Below are 20,620 nucleotides of genomic sequence, written 5' to 3'. Positions count from 1 at the left end.
AGCTTCAGAGGCCATCTAATAGAAACCTTATCCAAATAAGACTCCTCAAACAACTCTGATTTTACAAAAATAGTTTAAGTAATTTATTTTTTAATTACAAAAACTATTATCACATACCTGTTAATATATTTATCATTTTTCCCACCAGCAAAATAAAAACTATTACACAAATATTAAATTAAGCTCATAGGCTCTTATAAACGCATTAAACCCAAATTTTAAACCCTCTCTTTGTATTCTCTTTCTTCTTTTCCATATTGAAATATTTCTGGCTAGGGTTTCATCTCCTGACAATCTTATACACTTTTTAGTATTTCTTAATATCTCAAAATATAAATTCTCCAAGATCCTATTTTTTTTTGTTTTTCCTTTCCCCCTTTCTTTTTAATAAGGTCTCCTAAATTCTTGGTAGTTACAGTTAGTTCACTCTTTCTTGTTCATCATCACTCTCAATTTCTGCAAAAGTTTCCCTGTACACACAGACTACTGTTACTTTGATTACAGAAATCTTTGGCAATAGAAGAGGGGCAGACTTTTAATATTCTTATATGGGACAATAAGTCTAACCCCATAACCCTTAATTTCCCATGCCTTCAGTTTCTCCTTTATTTAAACATTCTAAGCTTCTCTTTTAATGATTTTTTTAAAAGTCTTCTTACTTTACTCTGCCCATCCACCCCTGATTCTTCTAGCTATGTCAAAGAATTCTGGCAAGAAGAACTTGCTTAAAGCCCAGCAAACTGAGGAGAATGGCTTTAAAACCTCCACTTGGCTACTAATGATTTATTCATCACATAGTGTCCATATGTGTCTTAGGTACCCTGCTCCAAAACTCTATTAGTATATTCAAATCTTTCTTATAAAATATTACTCTCCTTCCTTAATCATTTGGTCGTGAATAATTTATATACTTCAATTTATCTTTCTTCCCTCTTTTATTTATGCCCAGAATTGTTCTATTTAACTCTAGATAGTCTGGCAAATATCATGAGCTTAGTTAATACTGATTACAAGTTCTAGCACAACAATGGATAATTCTGTGGAATAGTGTTATCTGACTACTTGCTAGATTGCAAGTCAAACTCTATTTTTTAGTAAGACCAATAATTTACTATTGCAAATATTCATCTTGTACCTTATTTTATCTTTCTGTAAAATGAGGAAAATATATGACCTTTGCAAATAGGAAGAAGACAGGATTTCAAGACTGCCAATCAGCCCCAACTCCCTTCCAAAATTCTTTCTTCCTAGCCTAATGAAACTCTACAAGTTACTATTTATTCCTTTAAGTCATAATGAGTTTCATTCTTTTTCATTTCTTTCCTCCTTCCTTCTTCCTTTCTCTCTGTCTCTGTCTGTCTCTCCATCTGTCTTCCTTCCTTCTTTCTTTCTGCCTCTTTTCCTTCCTTCTTTCTTTCTTTGTCTCTCTCTCCCTTCCTTCCTTCTTTCTCTCTGTTTTTGTCTCTTCTTTTCTTCTTTCTTTCTCTGTCTCTAGAGATTGGGAAGTACAATAATTCCACCACTGTTGATGTGGAAGCTTTGATCTGGTCCATTTCCATCTTTAATCAATTCATCCTTCTTCAGGCAGCCTGCCTGGTGCCCCCACCAAATCCACTCTAAGGCCTTACATATTGTCCTCAATGAGGATACCTGATCAACTCAGAACTAGGCTCTAAGGGAATTTCTTATCAAAATATAAGTGTCCCTGGAAGAGCTTAACACCTTGACCAAGTGGACCAACATCTCAGAAAAAGTGATTTACAGCTAACAGAAATGCCCTAAAAGAATGGGACACAAAAGCTATGGGTGGAGAAGAACAAAAATCTCTAGAAGTTAAAAAGACAAATTCAGAAAGCAAAGGTGAGAGCAAGGAGTAGGTCCTAAGAACAAGTCTTTAACCTCCAAGTATCCAGAGTCCATCACCACATTAGAACATGTCAATATGGCTCTTTACAGGAAGTTCTAATTGGGGCTTTCTCACTCTCAGTTACTTGCATTTTGTGTTACTCATAGCTATTTCTGGGCCCTTTTTTCAGAGGTGCCATAAGACAAAGCAAAAATTCTTATTTCAGCAACATCCATCCCTGGGGATTATTACTTCCTGATAACATTCCACTGAAAAGTTGTGTAGCAACAAGCATAGGACTGATGAGTCCATACCCTGTTCTTTTGGCTTAAGGGTTCCTATGTTACTGTTTTCTTACAAGTAAGATATAAAGGCATGGTCCCCTTTTAGTCATTAAAAGTTTTATCCATGACTTTTCTCCCCCTGTCTGGGATATTAACCACAGTAACTTGGCCATATTCCAGTCTGGATAATTACATTGGGTCTAGAAAACCTCACCCTCCAGCTCCAACTAAATAAAATATTTCAGTGGACTCACTGCCATAACCTTTGTTATGCTGCTGAGGGCTATTAAATAGCTATTTTATACTTTAGATAGCTGTATTTGAGAGAGATCAATATCCTTCTATTGCTGTTTCTACAATGGCAAAAAGGAAGTATATTCTAAAATATTAGATAGAGCTGCCATATTTTCCCAAAATTAACTGAGATTTTAAAAAAGATACAATGAATTTTTTCTCTCAAATTGTCCTAAGTATTAATATTTGTATTGTTTACACAGCTAAGAAGTATCCTAGTATTTTCCTGTTTTCCCTTTGGAAAACAATATATGTGTGTGTGTGTGTGTGTGTGTGTGTGTGTGTGTGTGTGTGTGTGTGTGTGTGTGTGTGTGTGTATACACACATACACATAAGTATATGTCTAAAAGCCTATATAAATAGCATGCCCACATTATATATAGTATATCAATATAATTATATATGCAAAAATATCTGTGTGCACTTGTATATAGAGACTAAGATCATAAGGTCAGATGACAGAAAATTTAATCATAGAATAACTCAATTTTATCCTTTCTTTATACTTCCAGTGATGTCATTTCAACTAGATAGCACAATAAGCAGAGTCCCAGACCTTCTAGAAGCCAAAAAGACCTGATTTCAAAACTTGTTTTAGATATTTAACAGCAGTGTAACTCTTGGCAAGTCTTTTAACTTTTGTCTGCTTCAGTTTCCTCATCTGTAAAGTGGGGGTAATAATAGCATCTCAGGGTTGTTTCAAGAATAAAATTAAATAATATTTGCAGGTAGCTTGTCAATCTTTAAAGCATGACCTAAGTGCTAGCTATTTAATTTTTTTATTTGTTCCTTATAACCAGTATCATTTTCTTATGTCTTCCCAAGCAAATGCTACTTCAGTCTGTCCTTAAGAGACAGCTCATAGGCCTTAAATCTTACACATATGTGAGTGCAAAATTAAGAATAGCAGGAATTTGACCTCTTGGGTTGCATGAAGGCTAAGAGATCTGATACTCCTGTTTTCTTTTCTTTTTTAAGCAACCAAAACTGTATGGGTGAGGGTTTATAGGCCACAAAATCAGAAGCTGGCTTGGGGGATTTAAAACATAACTATATCATACTTTAGAAGTCACTAGGGCCTTTCTTTACTTTCTCTGAAAATGGTGGATTTTTCCTTTTGTGTGTATAACAATTTTTTTTTCATTCTGTGATTTAATCAGGATACAGAATGATGAATCTGCTGCTGCTCTGAGATTTGTAGTCTTGGAGCACTGCTAGGGGCACAGACAGTTTAAGAGACTTGACCAGTATCATCTATATCAGAACTATCGGAAGTAGCATTTGAATCCTCATCTTCCTGAGGCAAGCTCATCTTCCTCCCTGATGAATTCTATATAGCTTTCCTAAATGCAAATATAAATCCACTGATGGTTTATTTTCCAAGAGAAACAAACCATGAGAAAGTGAGTGATGTCAAAATATGTGGTTTTGTGTGTGTGTGTGTGTGTGTGTGTGTGTGTGTGTATGTGTGTGTGTGTACATATATATCCACTAAAAATGATAGAAAAGAAACAGTTGCCCAAAATAAACTGCAAGTAGTCTGGGAATAAAATGGTCCCCCCCCAAAAAAAATCAATAAAATTGGCTTGAAATCTGCTAAATTTTCTCTTTGCAGATCCTTCTAGCTAGAACAAGTTAATAGCAGGCTTCTAAAACTAGGTTAAATATGCTGTAAATCAATTTGTTTATCCCTATAAAGCGGCAGAAAGTGCAGGCCTTGGGGTGAAAACAGCTCCAGTGGTAAGCAATATGGCCCATCACTACATTGTTTCTCTGACCATTCTTCTACAAATATAAGATATAAGAGCAGCATTAGAGAGTGTTGCCTATCTTTAGTTTGAATAATAAATCATGGGATACTGGGTTGGTTTTTTTTTTTAAATTCCAAAGGACCAGTTGGGCAATCTATTTCCAAAGATAAAGAGTAAAAGGAGTGGCAGAAACTCTGGATTTGAAGGTGGAAGACCTAGATTCCAGTCCTACCTTGGGCTAGTTACTCCATTTATCTGGGGAGAGGGGTGGAGAGAAAGACAGACACAGACAGACAGAGAGACAGAGAGAGAGAGAGAGAGAGATTATATAATGCCTAAGGTACCCTCCTGTCCTAAACCTGATGATCCACAAGTGGTCTCTCACCCAAATGATCCTAAAATGCTGTAATTTATATGACACTTTAGGTTTTTGTAGCGTTTTTCCATCTCTCATATTTTTAAGCCTCATAGTCACAGTAAGACAAGTAGTGATGGGTATTATTGTCCCCAATTGATAGGTGAAGAAACAAAAGCTTTGAGAGGTTAGATCTCTTGTCCAAAGATAAACTCTTTATCATTAAATTTTTTGAGAAATCACATAAGGTATTATTAGCACTTCAAAGAGTGCTCATTTTCTTTTAGCATTACATAAAAAAACTTCAGCAAAGAAAACAAACAAAATATAATAGACACCACATATTCACTTCTGAAGTTAAAATTACAGATCAACAGCTGATAGAATCCCTCAAGATTACCTAGTACAATCTCTTCATTTTATAAGTAGGGACATTAAGGCCTAACTGGTGTGTCCAAGGTCATACAAATAATGAATGACAAAGATGAGATTTGAACTCAGATCCTCTGACTTCAAATACAATATGCTTCCTACCACGCCATGTGACTGTGATGCTTTATTGGGTAAAAATTCCAGCTAATCACATAAACACTATTTCTATTATATCTCCTAATAAGAAGATTTGAACAAGTGTGATGGAAGTTAAAATGCTTAAACTTCTTGCTGCCATTCATAGATGAAAATACAATTCTCATCCTTATTACAGCATCTACACCCAAAATGATAGGTGCTAAAGATGTCAAAAGCTGTAAATATTTATAAACGTGAAGAAAAAGTTTTCCAAACTACTGGAAAAACATTTCAATGGAGTTTTTCTAAACTGGAAGCAAAAATGCAGTGCATTTAATACTAAAATCCATCTCATTGCCAAAAACTGAGCTTCATTTCATAGATAAATGGATGAAGCACTCATTAAGTGCTTACTACATGTCAGGTACAATGCTAAGCACTGAGGACATAAATACAAGCAAGCAGGATGTAGTGGCTAATCTCCAGGAGTTTACATTCCAATGAAGGAAGATAATACAAGATTCCTGATGATAATCTAACTCGGATTGCCTTAAACTTAACTTAAGGCTGGAGCTTAAGTAAATGAGACTCAGAAACCTGATAGCCAAATATACATGCTTTTGTTTCTCTGCTTTAACTAGAATTCAGCAAAACAAGAAAGTCTTTTTTTTTTTAAGTGTACAATACATCCTATTCATAGCAACCACAAGATAGTAGTAAACTAGGAAATCTCTCACCAAAATAGCAAGAATCTCTGACAACTCAGTAAACAACATAAACCTCAATTTCTACTTTTATTATATGGAAGGGAATCATCTAAAGGTTCCTTCTAAATTTAACATTATTTATATCTAAGATTAATGAAGGATAAATCAAGTTCTCATAAGGATCTAAGAATACGTAAATAAAATCCATATTTATACCATATTAATATTACAAGTGATAGGATATAAGGATTCTCATCAATTCTGCCACTGCTTCTTATTTTGAGTTTGTAATGGGCCTATCACGAAAACAAGGGAAATAGAAAAGATTCCATTCAGGAACATATAACAGTATCATTATAACTAGAATTCTTTAAATTCTTCTTTTAGGAAGTGGAATACAGAACCCATTTGACTCTAGACAAATTACTTAGTAAATCTCTCATTTGGAGGGTTGAGCTACAGTATGACTATCACGATGTAGAAGCAGCCACCGTTTTGTTTTCTGTTCACAGTAGGTGGTTGCCAGGCAACAAAATACTATTGTCTGATTCTATGATCTATTGCCCACTTCCATTAGTGATAACGCTTTTTTACAATTTAACACAGGGCCACCTTTTGGACACTTAGAAATGAGAAGAAAAAAATTCTCCAGATGCCTATTACCAATGAGTGACTATCACCAAATATCAAGTGTATGTGTATGTATATATACATACATACATATATATATATATATATATATATATATATATATATATATATATATATATATATATATATATATATATACACACACACACACACACACACACACACACACACACACACACACACACAAGGATGTGTATGTGTATAAGGTGTATGTGTGTGAATTAATATACATATCCTTTTCAAACCTATCTAAAGTTCATGAGCTTTGAACAAGAATTTAAATTCCATGGAAAACTTGACATGAATACAAGTTCACTAGACATACAAAGGCACACTACAGATTGTTTTCTCAATAACAGTGATCATTTCCAACTTGTCAAGCACATTCAGTCCTATTCCTTGGAAACAGTTCTGGAGTTAGAAAAGAAACAGAACTGTCTCCTTAAATAAAAATAATAAAAAATGGAAAAAGCTGCTATTATCTAGAGTCATCTAAGAAATTTAATGTTGTTTTATATAACATTACATATGCTCCTGCTGTGAATACAGATTATGATTCAAATTGAAAAAATTTTGTTACTCTTCATATACAAGAATCTTACAATTTATTCACTTTTAAAAAAATAATTGAATTGTTCTCCCTGGAATAGCCTCCTATGATCCTCACTTTGTTTTGATATGAATCCCTGGGGAATAACAGTCATGGTATGTTACTCTTGCATATTTCACCAGCTTACAAATAGCACAGTGCACGCAATATAAAATAGTCAACATTAACTTGTATCACTTGCAGTTTGTTGTGCATTGACAAGGCATCTAAAGATTAGAATTGCAATATTTTCAGGTGCAGATACATAGCACAGAAGCTGACAGGGTTAGCATCTTTAAAACCCCTTCAAAGAATTAAGTTTAATAGTTCTAAATAATCATGCCTGGAAATTATGAAATCAATATATATATATGTAATTACAAACATTTTTACCTTGATTTTTATAGTTTTTATCAATCTTTTTATAAATCTTTCTGGCATTTTGTATAAATTTCATGTGTTATTTTTATATTATTTCTGAATCACTGTAATTTTTATTATTATGAAGAATGTAAAAGGGACTTTTTGGATTCAGCTTTCTTAGTCTCACTTATTACTTTTTGTCACCATTTGCAAATCTACACAGGCATGAAATCACAAGAAATAATTTCCAGAACATCAGAACTTTGCAATATAAGGATAGCTTCCCTTTAAAAAAGAAAGAAAGACCATAAATAAGGGAAAACTGAACTAAATATTTCCCAAGGCCAATAAAATGCCTTTAATCATTAGGGCATAGATGCTGTCTTCTACATCGATCACACTTTAGGAATGACCTCCCTAATTGTTTTCCCCTTCCTCCCCCCAACAAGGTTGATCAGTCAGTCCCTCCTCTCTGAGCGTCGTAGTTTCCGCAGCATACTCTGGAGGTGAGGGGACACTCCAGGACATATACATACATCTCAGTTCCTTTTTTCCTCATCCTGAGTCCTGGGACAGTCCCTTTGTTATTCTCGTTTCACAACTGATCAGACTAAGCATCCCAGGCCGATACATCCACTAGGATCCCTGATACACAGTTCTCTCCACAACCACCCACTCACTGGTTGTCCTATCTTTGTTTCAAGAAACTGTCTCCTATTGTAAAAATAACTAGGAAATTGCAACCCAACTGTTTACATATTTCACGGGGTGGGGGGCGTGATAAAGGGGAAGCTTCAGCTTGGAGGGAAAGAGACTTAGAGAAACCCAGGCGTAGGGGGTGGGAATGAGATTGCGCCGGGCCGGGGCAGGTTGCCCACCCGCTGACCCCCACCCCCCATTCCCCCATGTGCGCTCCTGTCAAAGACAACCACAACACTCCACCGCCGCCACCACCCCCACACTCGGGGAAGGGGAGGGTTTGAGCCCTCAGCCAATCAGGACGCGGGAGCCCCGGGAGTCCGACCTATGGGGTAGTGGTGGCCGTGGGGTGGGGGGGGGGACGATGGAGGGGTGGTCCGGGAGGGACCCGGACTGTGGGAGGCGTGCACGTGTTGTCCGGAGAGGTGGCCCAGTGGCTGCCCAGGTGCCCGCCCTGCGCCCTGGGCGCGGCGCAGTCCCGAGCCAGCCGAAGCCTCCTACGACCGCGGGCTAGGAAGGAGCCGAGCGCCCGTCGGAAGGGACGGAGCCGGACGGGGTCGGGGAGCGCTGCCCAAGGGGCCTAGAGATCTCGGGCGGAAGTCCGAAGGGGGCATCGGTGTCTAACAATACAAGCTCTCCTCCCGCTGATGCCCAGGAAACTTTCTCCGCCAGCCGCCCGCTGGAACGCTCTCTCCGCGCCCCGAAGGAAACTGGCCAGGGGAGCGGGCGGGCGGGCGCCCCGAGAGGGAGCCAGAGCGGGGGGCGGCGGGCGGCCGCCGGGTCCCGCGCGCGGCGGGGGGAGGAAGCGAGGAGAGCCGCCCGGGCGCGGAGAAGCCTGGAGCAGCCGTAGGAAAGGGCTGGCAAAAGTGAAAGGGGCGGGGGGCCAGGGGAAACCCAGAAACCCCCTCCCCTTCTCTGCCCGCTCGTCCGCCCCGGCCTTATCCCCGCACCACTTCTGCCCCAGCACCCTCCCCCGCCAGCCTCCGAGTCCGTGCCCCGGAGCCGGGGGAGGACCCGAGCGGCGGACCCTGGATCGGAGATGCTGCGGACCTAGAGCTCCCTACCTGCGGCCGCCGGGAGGGGGCACGGAGGCGGTCCTCCCGGTGCGGGGCGGCGCGGCGCCGCGGCTCTGCTCGCCTCCCCTCCGGCTCTGGTCCCCCCGCGTCCCGGGCAGAGAGAAGCGATCCGAGCCCGAGGCTGCCTCGGCTGCTGCTCCCGCGGCCGCTGCTGCAGACGGAGGACGCCCCGTGGCGGCTGGAAGCCTGGGCGAGTGGCAGCCGCGGCGGCCAGAGTGGGACCAGCTTAGGGGAGCTCGAGAAACAGCAGCTCCGGATCCCGAACGTATGCGTGCCGCTGGGCGAGTGTGTGTGTGTGTGAGTGCGGTGCGTGCGTGAGTGTGTGTGTGAGAGAGCGAGAGAGACAGAGAGCGCGCGCGAGCCGGGAGCGCTGAGGGAGGGGGATGGGAGAGTCACCGAGAGGAAGGGGGAGGTGGGAGAATGAAAGAGAGAGCGAGAAAGAGAGGAGAGAGAGATGCTCTCAGGGACCGAGGTAAAATTCTTCCCTCTAGGAAAGCCGTCAACCGGTGGAAGGCTGGGGGTGGGGGACGGGGGGGAGGGAAGGAGGAGTGTCTCGCCTGGCAGAGCTGCTGGGTGGAGGAGGAGGAGGAGAAGAAGAAGGAGGAGGAAGAGGAGGAGGAAAAGCGCCAGCCCCTGGAGCGGCGCGGCGCGGCCAGAGTGCCTACCGGTGCTGCAGCCGCGGTGGCCGAGGCGGGAGCGTTTGCTCGCTGCCTACCGGGGAGGAACCCCACTAAGCACCCCCCTCCCCCGACGTCTCCCTCTCATTACCGCCTCTGACTACTCCAGCTTGAAGAGGGGATGGGGGCAGGGACGAGACGAAGACCTGTAACCCACGGTTGCCACGGCGACCTTGAAGGATCCCAGGGAAGCAGGGTACTTAGTTGGGAGAAAGAGAGGGCCACGGTGCTCACATACCCGGCACAGTCCCCAGTCAGAGCGGCCAGGGCGGGTGAAGCGGGGAACGTGGCGGAGGGAGGTCAGACCCCTGCATCAAAGCCGTCTCTGCCACACTGGGGGAAGGCTCTGAAGCCCTGGTATCCATGCTCCGGGTCCTTAAAGGTAATCCAGGAGGAGGGAGGTTGGAGAATTAGGGGGGGGGGGGGCAGTCTGAGGTGGTTTTCTCTTTCCCCTTCCCCTCTGGGCCAAACGTGGGCATTTCTTTCTCTTTTGTCTACTTAGCCTCCCCTAACTTTGTTTAAGGAGAAGTGAGGTAAAAGGCGTCCCAGACGGTGCAGATTCTACCGTGTCCAACCAACGGCAGAGGGGACCGTCGGAAACCTCCCTCTTGGTTGGAAAGACTCGGGAAAGCCGTAAAATGTGACAAATGTGACCTCTTCACAATACCTCCCCCTTAGGTGTGACCCCTTAGTATGAGTTCCATAATTTCACACACAGGACACCCCCCATCCTGTCTCTGAGCCTTTGTACTGGCTCTTTCTTATGACTGGATTGCCTCTCCTTCCACCTCTCTCTGTAGGAAATGTTTTCCCTCCAAGATGCAGCTCAAGTACTACATCCTACAAGAAGCCTGATTACCCTCCATCCTCCAGCTGTGACAGCAAACTCCATATCCACATTCACGTGTATGTGTAATGTACATATGTAATGTACATACATTACACCTGTATATGTGTAATATACACATAAGCATGTCTGTACGCATATATGTATTATACATAGTGAGGGAGCTAGATGATGAAAGAGGATGGAGTCCAGAAGACCTGAATTCAAATTATACTTACTAGCTGTGTGATTCTGGGCAAGTCACTTAACCCTGCTTGCCTCAGTTTCCTCATCTGTAAAATGAGCTAGTATCTACAATATTTTTGTCAAGAAAATCCAAAACACATTTTTGTTGGGTTTTGAACACATTTTGTACATAGTATATATTTATGCACATACAGTTCAAGGGCTAGTATCACTTTCCTGATGTCATAGTTGTCTCTGAGAATGAAGGACAAACAATAAGTGAATTATAGGTTGGAAACTGAGTCAGGAAAACTTTAGTCAAATACCACCTTAAACTCTTGTGTAAATCTTAGAGCAGTGGTCCTCAAACTTTTTAAATAGGGAGCCAGTTCACTGTCCCTCAGACTGTTGGAAGACCAGACACTCTAGTCTCCAGTACCAGAAGTGTGGAAGTGTGTGTGTTGCTAAACTCCAGTTTAGGTCCAATGTCACTTCCGGTTTGATTTTGCCATAACCCAGCAGGCTGCATAAGTGTCCTCAGAGGGCCGCATCTGGCCTGTGGGCCATAGTTTGAGGACCCCCTGTCTTAGAGTCACTTAATCTCTGCCTCAATTTCCTGATCTGTGAAATGGGGGTAAAAATACCAGCCACTTCCCAGGATTATTGTGAAATTAAAATGAGATAACATTTATAAAGTGCTTATAACTCTACAAAAATGCTAGCTATCATTAACTATTAGCTATTATTCATGATTATGGGGAAAAAAGAATGTTATCTCCTGCCAGGTTAGGGTTATTTAATTTTTTTTCTTTGCATCCCTGATACCCTACTCAGTGCCTGACATATAGTAGGAACATAATAGATATGTATTGATTGATTTGATTGGTTTCTCACATTCCAATGTATAATTTTATTTAGAAAAAATATTCTTAAAAGTTGAACAAACAGAGAGGGAGGGAAGGAAGGAAGGAAGGAGAGAGTGTGTGTGTGTGTAGAAGAACAAGGTAGAGTAAGAGAGGAGGGAGGGAGAGAATTGAAGAGGATGAAGAGAGATGAACATCCTCCTCATTTGTAATCTTTTGGAATGCAGGAACCTCTCCTAATTTTGGTTTTGGTTTTGATTTGTATCCCACACATCATCTAACTATTATATAAATGAAAAATATAATTATTTGGTCTATTCCAAGAATAAAAACAAGGTCCTACCTGCCAAAAGTACTTTGTAAATCCCTAAAATGCTATATAATATGAGCTGTAAGTGAAAAGGAGTGTTCTCTAGTCATCCATCTAGGTACCGGTAGGTTTGGCCTTCTGTCAGTAGAAGAATGTTTGATGAACTGAATTTCCACCCCAAGCCCTTTCCTCCACCACCCAGGTTGCTTGATTTTAATTCTACTAATTTGTGCTGTTTTTCTTTATTGGATAGGCCTTTCCCCTTCTCTGGTTGACAGGGTTAGTGCCACAGGTCCAATTTAAGCAAACACAACAAACAATGCTGCCCCAAATCATGCAACGCAACACAAGGGCAGACATGGAAAGGACATATTGAGCCTAATTTGATGCTTCACATCAATAAAAGCTCACTTTATTCTGTCCCGGGGAAGCATAGCTTAACACATAGGAAATTCCCAGTGCAGCAGCAAATTTCCTCAGAGTGAGGAAACATTGTTCTCTTTCCCCTTCCCCTCTTGGCCAAACGTGGGCATTTCTTTTTTCTTTTCTCTGCTTAGCCTCCCAAAGTCTGTCAAAAGCTAGCTTCTTTAAGGATATATGTATATAGCAGTGTTTGCTAGTTGCTCACTCCATAGATTATGTGTGACACAGTTCACCCTCATTGAATAATTGTGCCCTGCATAAGTATTATTCAATAAAACCCCAAGTCCACTCTTGTCAATGTGCCTGGTTTCTTTGAAGATCCTTTTGATAAATTCTCAATTTTCTGTTTCCTGGTAAATTTCCAATCCTTTAGAAGTTCCTTTCTTTCCTAGCTTCTTCTCAGTTCATAAATATATGGGGAATTTGCTGGTGATATCGCAGCTGTAAAAAGTGACTAAACTGAAGTATAAATTACAGTGAATTGATTTGGGTTCTGCTATTTTTCCTCTAGTGGGGGATCTTTTAAAAACGATTTACATTCTGTCATTCAACTCAGCATCCTGAGTAGACATTTTTAAAAATTGGAATTTGTGTACTTCTTTGCCATGTTTTAAGTTTAGAAGTGTTTTTATCTTTATGTGAAAATATGTGTTGGAATCTGGAGAAGAGTCCTGAGAACCCAGCAATAGTTGTTTGACAAGCATCTCTTAGAGATGTTGTGAGGCAAAATTCTCCAAGATAATTTCTGCAGCTTTGGTTTCCCCAGAATTGACGTTTTCTAGTGAGAGCTGTATTTAGTGTGTGATTTTGTGAGTCTGAAAGAGCAATCTAGATAGCACTCCTCTATACATACACCACAATTTTCCCAAGTAAAAGTACTTTGTCAAAACTGCAACATCCTTTTAGTCCACCAAGGGGAGCATCTCTATCCTAGAAATAAACACTAATAAGAAACCAGCAATGTAAAATAAAATAAAATTACAAATCATAGCAAGCTATTCTCCCTACAAATTGCACTAGGCACTAAAAGAAACCTAGTCATACTAGAAATATAGTGATTCAGATATAAAAACACTATATGCTAATACTGAGCTATGTTATCAGTATATATAAGCAATCAAAAGACATTTTAAAATACCTACAACTATGTGTTGGTCAGTGTGCTAGACAACAACAAAAATAAAAGTTTTCACCCTCAAACTATTCCATGAGGATCTACAGGAAAATTAACATAAAGCATTTTACCATTAAATGATAAATAATCAAATCACTAACACAAGCACTAAGAGATCTGGTTATACTATTATTACCAGTTGGATAGAGACAGGCTGTCTCTATTTTATGGTAATTTAAAAAAATTTACTTTTTTCCTCCTAAAAAGTGAATTGCTACTTAGCATAATTGCTTCATTCAATTTGCAATAGCCCAGTAAAGTAGTCAAATATTAACTTCTTTTAAAATACATGATTAGTGGTAGGGGGAACCCTTCAAAATAAGTAGTTAATTGAAGCTTGATCTATCTAGGAGACTAATCCAAAAGGATGGTTTTTTCATCCTTCCTGACTTGGGTGATTGATAAAAGTAGACTTCAATATTCTACAAATTCAAAAAGTAAATTCTTACACAGAAAACTTGTCCCTAGTTCTCTGAAATTTGAAGCAAGGAACCGTTAGTTCTGGTCCTTTAATGTATTTTAGCAGTCATGAGCGTGCATAAGGAGACAGGAAATTTCACCCATAATCAGGCTCCAGATCAGTTAAAACTCTGTAGTTTTAAGTTAGAAACTCCTTGAACTGAACCTGAAAATGAAAAGTTACTGTGCTTTTTGTGAAATACGTTAGCATAATGTGATTTTAATTAAAGTATGTACCATGAATTACATTCAAAATCCTTAACCTGGGTATAAAGCTTTCTACAAGTGAGTTCCCACCAGTTAGCAACATTCTACTGAATCAGACTGGCCTACTAACTGCCTCCCCTCTGTGATATTATACCTCCCACCTTAATGCTGCTGAATAATAGTCCATCATCCCATGTGTAGAATGCATTTCCTCTTTAGTGTTACCCTGTAGAATCCCTCATTTTCTTCAAATCACTCAGTTCCTATCTCCCACATGAGACTTTTCCTCCATCCTCCACAAGAGCTTTTGAAGTTACTTTCTATTACTTTGCATATATTTATAATTATTATATACAATTATATTCATATTATATTATATATAATTATATAATGTAGACATGTTGTTTCTCTATTTCCCTAGGAGATTGTAAAACAAATGTAAAACAAAGATTATTTTATTTTTGTTTCTGTATCTCCAAAACCGAGCAGGGAACCTAGCAATAAGGAGGCACTAAATACCATTTATTACCATTTATTGAGTTGAATTAAATTCTTTTTTTTACCTTGCTAATAAACAGTTTTATGAAAGATAGATAATTATAAAGTATGTACAATATTAGCACATTAAAATTAATATAGATATGTGGTATGTTGCTTCTTCCCCACCTACTACATTCAGCCTTTTTCAGTGGCTGTGCCACATTTTGTATGAAGCTACTTGGGTGCTTGGACAGTGGTTCTCTTTTTCCCTCCTCTCCTCCACATCTGACAATAGCAAACAATGCTATCCTTAACTATTCTTTTTTATTTTTTTATTTTTAATTAATTTTATAATTATAACATTTTTTGACAGTACATATGCATAGGTAATTTTTTACATTATCCCTTGTACTCCCTTCTGTTCCGAATTTTTCCCCTCCTTCCCTCCACCCTCTCCCCTAGATGGCAGGCATTCCCCTACATATTTATAGTATATCCTAGATACAATATATATGTGCAGAACCGAATTTCGTTGTTGCAAAGGAAGAATTGGATTCAGAAGGTAAAAATAACCTGGGGAGAAAAACAAAAAATGCTAATAGTTTACACTCATTTCCCAGTGTTCCTTTTCTGGATGTAGCTAATTCTGTCCATCATTGATCAATTGGAATTGGATTAGCTCTTCTCTATGTTGAAGATATCCACTTCCATCAGAATACATCCTCATTCAGTATCATTGTTGAAGTGTATAATGATCTCCTAGTTCTGCTCATTTCACTCAGCTTCAGTTGATGTCTTTCCAAGCCTCTCTGTATTCCTCCTGCTGGTCATTTCTTACAGAACAATAATATTCCATAACCTTCATACAACACAGTTTACCCAACCATTCTCCAATTGATGGACATCCATTTATTTTCCAGTTTCTAGCCACTATGAAAAGAGCTGCCACAAACATTTTGACACATACAGGTCCCTTTCCCTTCTTTAGTATTTCCTTGGGATATAAGCCCAATAGTAGCACTGCTGGATCAAAGGGTATGCACAGTTTGATAACTTTTTGGGCATAATTTTTGGGCATAATGGCTGGACTCTTTCACAACTCCACCAAAAATGCATAAGTGTTCCAGTTTTCCCACATCCCCTCCAACATTCATCATTATTTGTTCCTGTCATCTTAGCCAATCTGACAGGTGTGTAGTGGTATCTCCGAGTTGTCTTAATTTGTATTTCTCTGATCAGTAGAGATTTGGAACACTTTCATATGAGTGGAAATAGTTTCTGCCATACTAATTTCCAGTTTGAGTTGAATTAAATTCAATTCAAGATGTTATTAAGAGGACAGTTATTTTCACTGGGAAGTTAATAAATATTCTTTGTGAGCTTCAAGAAAAGTCCCATGCCAGACTCATTGCCACAAACCATGAATTGGCCACAAGGTTATGAATTTGAAAATTTAAATCAAAGAAGGATGCTAACAGTCTTATGTTTTAAGGATAAGTGATTAAAGGCTTTTAAAATTATCAACATTATTGTTAGAAAAAAATACCTTAGACACCTCTACACATAGGCACTTTAGTGCAGGAAAATAAGCAAATCATCACTCAGTAACTTTTATTTAAAACTTATTTATTTAATAATTTCCATGAAAGTAGCTTATGTAGTATAATATAATTTATATTCATATAGTGTTTTTTCAGTTTACAAAGTGACTTTTAATCTCCATTATTTCATTTGATCTTTTTAAGCAACTTTATGGGATAGGCAATGACAGCAATATTATCTTTATGTTTCATATGAGAAACTGAGGCTCAGAAAAGGTTGTGGCTTGGTTAAAGCTATATACTAAGAAATAACAGAAAGAGGATCCAAACTAGTTCTTCTGACTTCATACCTACCATATCATGCTGCGTGTCTCAAGTCAGTTAATCAACTGATTCACTGGCCATTGCCTCTTTTATGCCTAGCATTGTTTGGGGTGTTGTGAGGGTTATCAGTGAAGCTTAATATAGATACAGCCTTGTCTTTAAGAAGCTTGCAATCTTATTATAGTAATTATCCTAGGAAGAAAAAGAGTAAATGCAAACATAACATATCACTTGGCCAGGCTAAATAAATGTGTGCCAATAGCCCCTGGTGAAACTGTCAGCTAAATAAACATTAGATTGAAAGTGTCAACGTAGGCATAATTTGCTGATTATTGATGGACATTGGCTAATATATATGCATATTATCATACCTGTATCACTCATACAGTCATAAATTTTTAGAGCAAGAAGGGTCTTTAGAAATCTATTCTGATGGTTCCTAACTCTCTGAGGGGTTTTAGCATGGCATAAGTATGGGAACCCAAATATATAACAAGTATTTTTAATCTTTATTTAGCCCTAGCAAAATATGCAGCATGAATGCAACTGCTATCATTCAAGGATGTGTGTGTATTTAAAATGGTCCTGGAACTCTCAAACTCTGGGGAACCACTGAACTAGATTTGTAAACCTGAAGGATCTGAGGCCTGGGAAAATACAGTTCATACAGTTAACTGCTAGTAGCAGACAGCTACTACTTGAATCCAGCTCTCCTGACTTCTAGCTCTTTGCTTTTCCAACCATATCCTTGGAGGTATAACTTAGAAGCAATAGCATCATTTGGCAGGCCATAGTAAACAAGCTATTCTTCATCACCACTTGGGATCAGAGTGGAATTAGAATGTCCAAAAAGGCAATTTAAGTTCCAGGTTGAACATAAAATACATTTTGGTTGATTATAAGGTTAAAAAAAAATTCTGGACATCAAGGAGTATGGGTCATATTGGAAAGGAAGTTAAATAATCCCCTTTCCTCAATAGTTTTAAGAATTGTTCAGATAGCAATTAGTCTGGAATAGATTGGTATTTTCCTTGAGGATCGCATGATAATTAATATTAGCTCTTCAAGTTCTGCAAAATACATAAATTTGAACTTCACAGTAAACCCGTATGAGAGATATTGTACATATAATTTCTCTTATTAGATAAAGGTGCTGAGGTTTAGTGAATGACTAGTCCGTGGTTACTAGGTGAGTCAATAGCAACTGTGGGATTTGAATGTAAATCTTAATAATTCCAGAGCAGGTAGGTGGTGCAATATATAGAATTTGGGGCATAGAATCAGGAAGAATCATTTTCATGAGTTCAAATCTGGCCCCTGCTATTTACTAATTATGTGGCAAGTCACTTAATCCTGTTTGCTTCAGTTTCCTCTCCTATGAGATGAGCTAGAGAAGGCAAATCACTCCACTCTTAGGAAGCTTCCATTTTGTAGAATGACCCAGAGTATTTGCTCTCATTCCCTTTCTGGACCTGTTCCTTTTTCTATAATTTGGAATCTTAATCATTATCTTCAATTCCTATCATCTCCATATTCAGCTCTCTTAAGTGAGTTCTCTTCCTTCAATAAAATGTAGGGGCTTCTTAAGAGCAAAGACTTTCTTTTTTGCTTGTATTTGTAATCCCAAGTCTTAGCATAGTACCTGGCAGATTAATTCATTAAGTCCTTAATAAATACTTGTTTCTTTTTCCTTTTCAGGTTGTGTCAGAATGCTGGGAATATATGCAAGTGGCAGGGTGCGAAAAGGGGTCTCTGTGGATAGTTTTATTAAAACAAGATAGTTTTATTGAACAACAAGTTAGAAAATACTGATGATTTTCTGTGAACTTCTCCAGATATATAACATTTTGATGAAATGTTTAGAAAACCGTAAATAACCCCAAAAAAGATGCAGAAAATCACAGAGGAAATTGTAAAAACCAATTCTATGCAATTCTATCTTCTTCCAATATTGATAGGTAATTTTAACAAATACCAATTCTTTGCATGTGACTATTCTACTAGAATGTATATTCCCTGAGCGGATAATGAATAGTATAGTGTCTTACACATAAGAGGCATTCTTTTTGTTTAAATGAATTCAATTTTTAATTCATTGGGGGGGGGGAGGAGTACAATTTTCACATGTCAGTCCATGGGTATTTTGCCTAGTGAATTCAACCTTGCAGAACATTTTCTTGGCAAATAGCAACTAAGGTGAGAGTTACTCTTTCTTCTAAATAAGTTATTCAAAACCAAATTCAGCCATTTAAATGCTGACATTTTTAACAACTGCAGTCAAATAAACACTTTCTCCTATGGGCTAAAAGGATAATATTTATATTTTCACACCCCTCCTTTCCAAGATGGTCCCCTAGGGCTGCTTCTCCTTCAAAACAGAATTTTAGCCATTCATGCTTAAAACATTTTTTTTGTGGTTCTTCACTGCATATATCAGTGAAACTTCTTTAAAGGGCTCTTAAAAATTACCCTCACCTTGTACTGACGTGGATGGAGTCACAAGCCCTGCTCCTTAGCCTCTGGACATTCTGCAGATACTTTGCATTACTTAACCTCCACCTAGAGAAATTAAGTCCAGCTCTAACCTTGGACCTTGTACTTTGTATGAAGTAGAAAAGAGATTTGATTTAAAAGAGTTACTGAGTATATGAGTAACTGTCTACTGAGTGCTACAAAACAGACATGTAGAAGAGGGTGGAGATGTTTCTATGGCTTGTTTTTGGGAGGTTGTTTTTCTCAAGTAGGCAAACAATTGTATATTTTGTGCAATTAGTCATTCTAATTTCAAAGGAATTTTCTATTTTTTCAACTGACCTAAAGTGGCTATTTCAAGAAGCTTGGTGCTGTTAATGAAAAAAAATAGCAGAACACTTGGTAATTTTGCCAATACAGTCAGAGAATAATAACAGTGATAACAATTTGTATAGACCTTTAAGATTTGCAAAGTGCTTTTTTATATATTTGATCATTTGAGACAATAATGCATGATAAGATGGAGTTATCTGCATTCATTCTGATCTATAGCTTGCCCTTGAACCCAAATGGCTCCAAAGGAGAGAGAGAAGTTGGTGACTTTGCACTGCCCCATCTCACTTAAATCTGATTCACTTGCAAGTCAGTACATCACCCTACCAATGTCATGGCCCTCTTTCAGAACAAGGACAGACAACAACCAATAACAACAATGCACTTTAAGATAGTTTTAAGCTGGGTCTCAGTTTTCATCTGAATTTTGGCTTAATATTTTTGCTTCAAAACTTGACAACTTCAGAAATTTGAGTTTATTAGTTAATTTAAAGGAGATTTTAAGATTATAGACTTAAAACTGCAAGGAACCTTTGTCCAACATGTTCACTTTACAAGTGAGATAACTAAGACCAAGAGGGATATAAGAATTTGTCCAAAGTCACACAGGTGGTGAGTGGCAGCCCCCAGATCCTTTAACTCTAAAATCTTCTCTTTTTCCATCTGTATAATGCTGGCCTTGCCCAGAGAGGAAAAGTATGTCCCAAATTGTAGGGTTTGAAGTAAGCAAATGTCATTCTCTGAGGCTGTGAAGATTCAGCACAAAATAGGGGCGGTTAGATGGAGCAATGGAAAGAGCACTCTGGCTGGAGTCAGAAAGACCTGAGTTCCAGTGCAACCTCAGATACTTACTGGAAGTAAGTGACTGGAAAAGTCACTAAACTTTTTGCCTTCCTTTTTTCCTTAACTGATTGCCTTCAATCAATACAAAAATATATGTTCTAAAATAATCCTTCCATGAAGTAGCCCTTCGTGTGATTTGAGAAAGCTTTGTAAGGTAGACTACTACTTATGGTTGTGATACTATTGCCCAAATCTTACAAACATAAGCTACAGAAAAAAAAACTTGGAAATCCTAACATGGCACTACAACATAGATATTTTTTATATGTTCCTAGAAATTAGAGACAGAAGGACTTTAGATTTAACTTAGGCTAATGCTCTAGTTTTACAAATGAGGGAAATAAGAAGCAAAGAAGTTATGTGTTTTCTCCAATATT

At 38.8% G+C, this 20,620-nt stretch overlaps 1 protein-coding gene and 1 long non-coding RNA gene across 2 annotated transcripts in view; one reads left to right on the top strand and one right to left on the bottom strand.

Annotated features, from left to right (window-relative positions):
• The window catches only part of LOC141561889 (uncharacterized), a 242,897-nt gene extending 232,730 nt beyond the window's left edge, over positions 1 to 10,167 (bottom strand). The window contains exons 1-3 of the mRNA XM_074301972.1: positions 10,089 to 10,167; positions 9,894 to 9,974; positions 9,114 to 9,832 (exon numbers count right to left, since the gene is read on the bottom strand). Of these exons, the coding sequence (XP_074158073.1) occupies positions 9,114 to 9,832; positions 9,894 to 9,974; positions 10,089 to 10,167 (879 nt within the window). The remainder of the gene's footprint in view (positions 1 to 9,113; positions 9,833 to 9,893; positions 9,975 to 10,088) is intronic.
• Positions 10,168 to 10,190: 23 nt separating this feature from the next.
• LOC141560631 (uncharacterized) lies at positions 10,191 to 18,386 on the top strand. Its single transcript, XR_012487761.1, has 2 exons — positions 10,191 to 10,708; positions 18,294 to 18,386. It is a non-coding gene; the product is annotated as an uncharacterized LOC141560631 (long non-coding RNA).
• The last annotated feature ends 2,234 nt before the right edge of the window (positions 18,387 to 20,620 follow it).

Source organism: Sminthopsis crassicaudata, chromosome 3 (genome assembly GCF_048593235.1).
Source record: "Sminthopsis crassicaudata isolate SCR6 chromosome 3, ASM4859323v1, whole genome shotgun sequence".
In the NCBI taxonomy this organism is placed as follows: Eukaryota; Metazoa; Chordata; class Mammalia; order Dasyuromorphia; family Dasyuridae; genus Sminthopsis; species Sminthopsis crassicaudata.
The sequence above is the reverse complement of the archived record's forward strand: the minus strand, read 5'-3'. Positions and strand labels throughout refer to the sequence as shown.